The sequence below is a fragment of the Arachis ipaensis genome, chromosome B02 (genome assembly GCF_000816755.2).
Source record: "Arachis ipaensis cultivar K30076 chromosome B02, Araip1.1, whole genome shotgun sequence".
In the NCBI taxonomy this organism is placed as follows: domain Eukaryota; kingdom Viridiplantae; phylum Streptophyta; class Magnoliopsida; order Fabales; family Fabaceae; genus Arachis; species Arachis ipaensis.
In genome coordinates this window covers 69336341-69341417 of record NC_029786.2, presented here as the reverse complement: position 1 = coordinate 69341417, position 5077 = coordinate 69336341, and the positions used below count along the sequence as shown (strand labels likewise).

The 5077-nt window shown below is 36.3% G+C and overlaps 1 protein-coding gene across 1 annotated transcript in view; it reads right to left on the bottom strand.

Moving 5' to 3' along the window:
• Positions 1 to 3863, bottom strand: part of LOC107625413 (UDP-N-acetylglucosamine--dolichyl-phosphate N-acetylglucosaminephosphotransferase) — a gene marked incomplete in the record, with an annotated part of 4300 nt that extends 437 nt beyond the window's left edge. The window contains 11 exon segments of the mRNA XM_016328039.2: positions 1 to 93; positions 681 to 801; positions 889 to 929; positions 1022 to 1082; positions 1437 to 1523; positions 1626 to 1753; positions 1819 to 1934; positions 2026 to 2144; positions 2239 to 2330; positions 2448 to 2535; positions 3276 to 3863. Of these exon segments, the coding sequence (XP_016183525.1) occupies positions 34 to 93; positions 681 to 801; positions 889 to 929; positions 1022 to 1082; positions 1437 to 1523; positions 1626 to 1753; positions 1819 to 1934; positions 2026 to 2144; positions 2239 to 2330; positions 2448 to 2535; positions 3276 to 3679 (1317 nt within the window).

The window sequence follows — 5077 nt, the reverse complement described above, 5'->3', positions numbered from 1 at the left end:
CCATATCTGCCTTCTATATGCCAGTTGCCTTTTTCATTTGTACCAACCAGCAAGGAAGTACCTCAGCAAGAAACAGAAGCAGCATGCAATAGCCTGTCCAATAATGTGTTTGCATAAAAAACAGGTTAAAAACTGCAATAGAAATTTCTAAATCCAACAACAGGTTAACAGGTTAACTCTGTCTATGTCGATCTTGTTGCAAACTTTTTACATTGCTATTTGAACAGGTTACTATTATCATAACAATCAAATAAATGTCAAAAAAACAAAATAAATGTGAGTTCTAATAATTATATATGTGCAAATTATCAGTAGTCAGTACTATCTCAATTGAAGAAATAAGTTAATATGCAAAATTAACGATAGTGCCTTATTCAATATAATTCACAGTCGATTGTAAAATGCAAGCTGCATGAAAACAAAACAAATTACAAGCACATGAATGGATAAAATATTGATGAAATTTTGAAGAGTTTTAGCCAGTTAGGGAATTCTTCATAGTAGCTCTAAACAAAATAAAGTTCAATGTTATCTGGGTAAGTGGGTTAGGACTTAGGTCAAGACCATGGACTTAAATTTTTGTTTATAATGTGAAAACCAAAAAGTAAACAATGAAAAAGGAGACCATAAATGCAGCTACAGAGTGAAAAACAGAAAGAAAAAAGGAAAGAAAAAATCACCTGGAACCCAAGAAGATAAATGCAAAGTGCCTTTTCGGACTTCCTGCCAAGATTTCTTAGGAAGAAGTTAACGAGTGTCCCATCCTTTGTCCCAGTCAATAGTCCAGTTTGAGGGTCAAACCTGAATAAACAGACAATATAAGGTTTCATCAAAACCCAAAAACACCAAGATGCCTGAAACAATCAATAGGTTAAATTTAAAGCCTACCTTGGCAGTCTATGGCGTGGACATGGAATAAACCCAAAAAGCTGGAGGAAAATGTATATGTTAAGGCATATTGAGAAGAATATAGTATCACAAATTAAAAAAAAAAAATGCAGAAAACTGGTTAGTGTCAAACCTGGGGAAGTGACATGAGAAAGTTCAAAACTTGAGGCAGGAAGAAAATCAAAAGCGTTTCACTGAGGAAAAAAAATAAAAATAAAATCAAAAGATTGCTCAAATATCACACAAACTGAATTTGAGAAGAGTAATTGCACGCACGTAGAATGAGGTGTTAATTGAACAGGGTAGTAGAATGAGAAATCAATTGAGAAGGTTAAGGAAAATTTAGAGAGAAACCACGGGACTATTATTCACATTTCTTTCTCAGATTCTGGTCCAGTTTCTATTAAATACATCATACCAAAGTGAAAACTAAGACATCCTTTTCCCCGATGTTGCTTTTTTGTACTATGCTCAAGTAGAAGTGTCAGACAAAAACACACACAATAATAGCCAGATTAATACTTCAGTCAGAAAAAGTAAGTAAATACCTAAAATGGCCTAAAATACCGACCACAGCCATTGTCATTCCAGCGAAGTAAGTGAATGTGTCACCAACAAAAACTGAAGAAGGATACCTAGAAAGACAAGCACAACAGACTTTTGGTAAACTGCTCTTGATCATGCAATATTGAAGATTTCAAAAGACATGATCTTGATATCGATTAAGGAGTAATTACCAATTATAAGAGAGTAAACCCAGCGATGTAGCTAGCAGGGGCTGAGCAAGGTATATAGAGAATGCATGTGCTTGCTTATATTCAGGATCTGATGATGCTCCAATTTGCATTATATTGTGTACCACAATCTGCGAATCAAAGGTAAGTATAACATTTTATGATCAAAATTACTTTGAAAAGCTTTGACGCTTACAGCTGTTGCAATAACCACTGTCTGCCCAACTTCAAGGCCATTTAATCCGGCATGAATATTGATGGAATTTGTGCAGAAAACAGCCAACAATCCCATATACAGTTTATATATCCATCCTGCTTCATCAAACAATAGTCAAACTAGCGAATCTTTGTATTAACTAGTAGCTACAAAAGTGTCAGTGGCATGAAGATACGGAAAGCATACCAAGATCCAAAACCTCCATCCCAACATGTGGGACAAGTGGCTTTGGTATAACTATTGTTGTGTGTCCAGCGTATGCCATTAACAAAGGCAGCGCAGCAATAGACGGGAGTACTAATTTTCTGCTCTTCGAATTGCCATTAATTAAAAATAACCATTCTAAAATTAGTTTACAGACACAAATCCTGTAACCAAACAATGAATTTACATACTCACACTCTCCATGGGACGTCGAGGACATCGTCAACAAATCCAAGCAATGTCATGAAACAGATGCAAGCCAATGCTGCATTGTACTCAACAAGCCACTGAAATATCAAAATAGTACATAAATTAAATGCTCAGCTCTTTTATTGATATCAGTCAGAATTCAGAAAGTACGAGCACTGCCAGATTACTGTACTTGTAAAACAATATATACTTACGATTGAATCTGCTGTGAAGTTAAAATACTGAAATAAGATTGCCACAACTAAGTAGACAATAGCAACAACTATACCCAATGACTCAGGCCTGCACAGAAAAATGTAGCAAAGTCAGCAGAGAACTAAATTTATGACATTATGACATATGAAATAGTCCTTCTCCCTCATTTTGGAAATGACCACTTCTTCAACCAAGGTTGACAAATATATGCTATATTGGCACCATAGTGCTATTTCGGAAATTTAACAAAACACTATGCATAGGAAGGGTAACTATACTGCGGACATTATGGTTCATATGTTTTCAATTACAAAACATAAATTGCAAATGTCAATTCAAGGACACCAAGGACAAAGGAATAAGGAAAAAATAGAATTGATAATTAACATATACTTGATTCATCTAATAGATGGTGATATCATAGAAGTTTTAGAAATTATGAATCAAAATGCATACTAGTTGAAACCAAAGAGAACCTCGTGCAAAAGTCAACATCAACATATAAATAATAGAAACCAATTATTTCCCAAAAAGGGAGATAACAGCCTACATGGAATTGCACAAATCTCAAATTTTAGTGCATAAATGTGAACTGCAAAATGAAACAGCAGCTATGTTTCACAAATATATAAAGAAGTAACATAATTTGAACCAAAATCCAACCAAAATGCTCAATCAAGAATCAAAACGAAAGAAAACCAAAATGCAGCTAAGCCATACAAAATTGGAAAATTCCAGATCTTAAAAACCAAAATCGGCAACCTACCAATTTCATATATTGGAAATATAAACATTAAACAAAACGCAATTAAAAATGGAAGACTCACACTTTGACATTGCCCTGAGGGGTACCCTTCTTATTAATATCAAAACCAAATAGATTCCTCTTCAAAACGTATTTGGAAGCGACAGGGATCAATTTAACGGTCACAAGGAACCCCGCGACGCTCATCCCAGCGTTGATGATCACGGATCTTTGAAGCTCGGGCTCGATTTTGTAATGGTAGAAGAGAAGATACGCGTAAGGGATAGAAAACAGAGAGAGTTTCAGAATGAGACCCCATTTTGGAGGCGCAATTGGAGGGTCATTGGTTTGCAGTGGTGGCTTGCGGTGTGTGGGGATTGGGGCGGCGGCAACGGTGGTGGTGACGTTGTTGTTTCCCTTTGATGAAGAAGAAGGGTGTTCGGGTGACGAAGGTTCTGTTTTGGAGATTCTCTTTCGCGGAGCCATTGATGCCGTTGGTGGTGTTGTTTTTCTTCCCTTTCAGGATGCGAGGGACATTGGAGATTTGCAAGAAAGTGTTCGGTTTTCAATGTTTCATTTCATTAGTGGTCACTAGCACCAATGAGAAGGTGCCAAGTCATCCAGAGAGAGCAATGGTGCAGTCTTTGTATAAACTTTACTATTTTTTGGGCGGAATAAGAATTAAAGGAGAAAAAATTGTGTTTAGAAATAAGCGTGTTCTCTTCGGTTTGTTGTTTTTTCAAGAGTATTTATCTATTTGGTCTCCAACAAATTTTCGGTTAGATATTTTAATTTTTAATTAAATTAATTAAATGATTAGTTCTTAACAATTAATTCTGTCAATTATTTAAATTATTTATTTTATTAATTCTAATGAAAGATAAAATAGTTCCTGATAAATCTAATAAGAGACAAAATAGTCTCTACTTCCTCTATTCAAAAACGATATTGTTTTTTCCTAATTTTCATCATATTTCACATAACCCTAACAGTCTAACACTGCAATTTCAAACTTCATAATGCACACTTTGTAATTTCAATATTCACAAGAAGAAAAATCCTTAACTTGTTCTCAAGCAATTTATACTCAGAAAACTATGTCCCTCAAGTACTTGTCATCCTCGATAGATCCCATGAATTTAGATAGCAAATCCGATTTGTTAAGATCCGTCGTTTGTCGCCATCGCTATCTCCTTCCTCCTCTGCCTTATCATCTTCATGGCCACATTGTCCACCACTCTGATCGTTTCCTTCAACTTCTTCTCTGAACCAATGTTCAGTAATCACTTCAGTTTTCATATGAGCGGTGATAGCAACATTGCTCGCTGTACTAATAGCTTGGATGCAAGGTCGAAACTGTCTGCTAGCTTGAACTCCAAGAGAGAAGGAATGAAGGACTTGGAGTCCATTTCAAATGAGAATTTGCATATGATGTCATAATATCCAACAATCTATGTTGCTTGCCGGAGAGTAGAAAAAGGCGTGCCCTTGGAATAGTTGTGAAACTTGGTCTTGAAGATATGGTGGACGTTGTTGTGGTTGGAGGTGATACTATTTTCGAGGATGTGGAGGTGAATGGTTCTGGTGGGTGAAGTGCGAAGGAGGTGGGTAGTGTATTAGTCACAGAAATTTGGAAAGTGTGTGGTCCATGATATGTTGATATAGGTGCGATATGCGTGGCAGTTACACCATGGCTTGATCTTGGAGTTGTAGAGGAGGAAGGAGAAGATGGAAAAGAAGACTCTGAAGGTGAAGAAGGAGAGTATAAATGTTAGGGTTATGTGAGATATGATGGAAATTGGGAGAGAACGGTATCATTTTCGAACAGAGGGGATTAGGGACCATTTTTTCCTGTTAGAGTTGTCAGGGACCATTTTGTCCTCC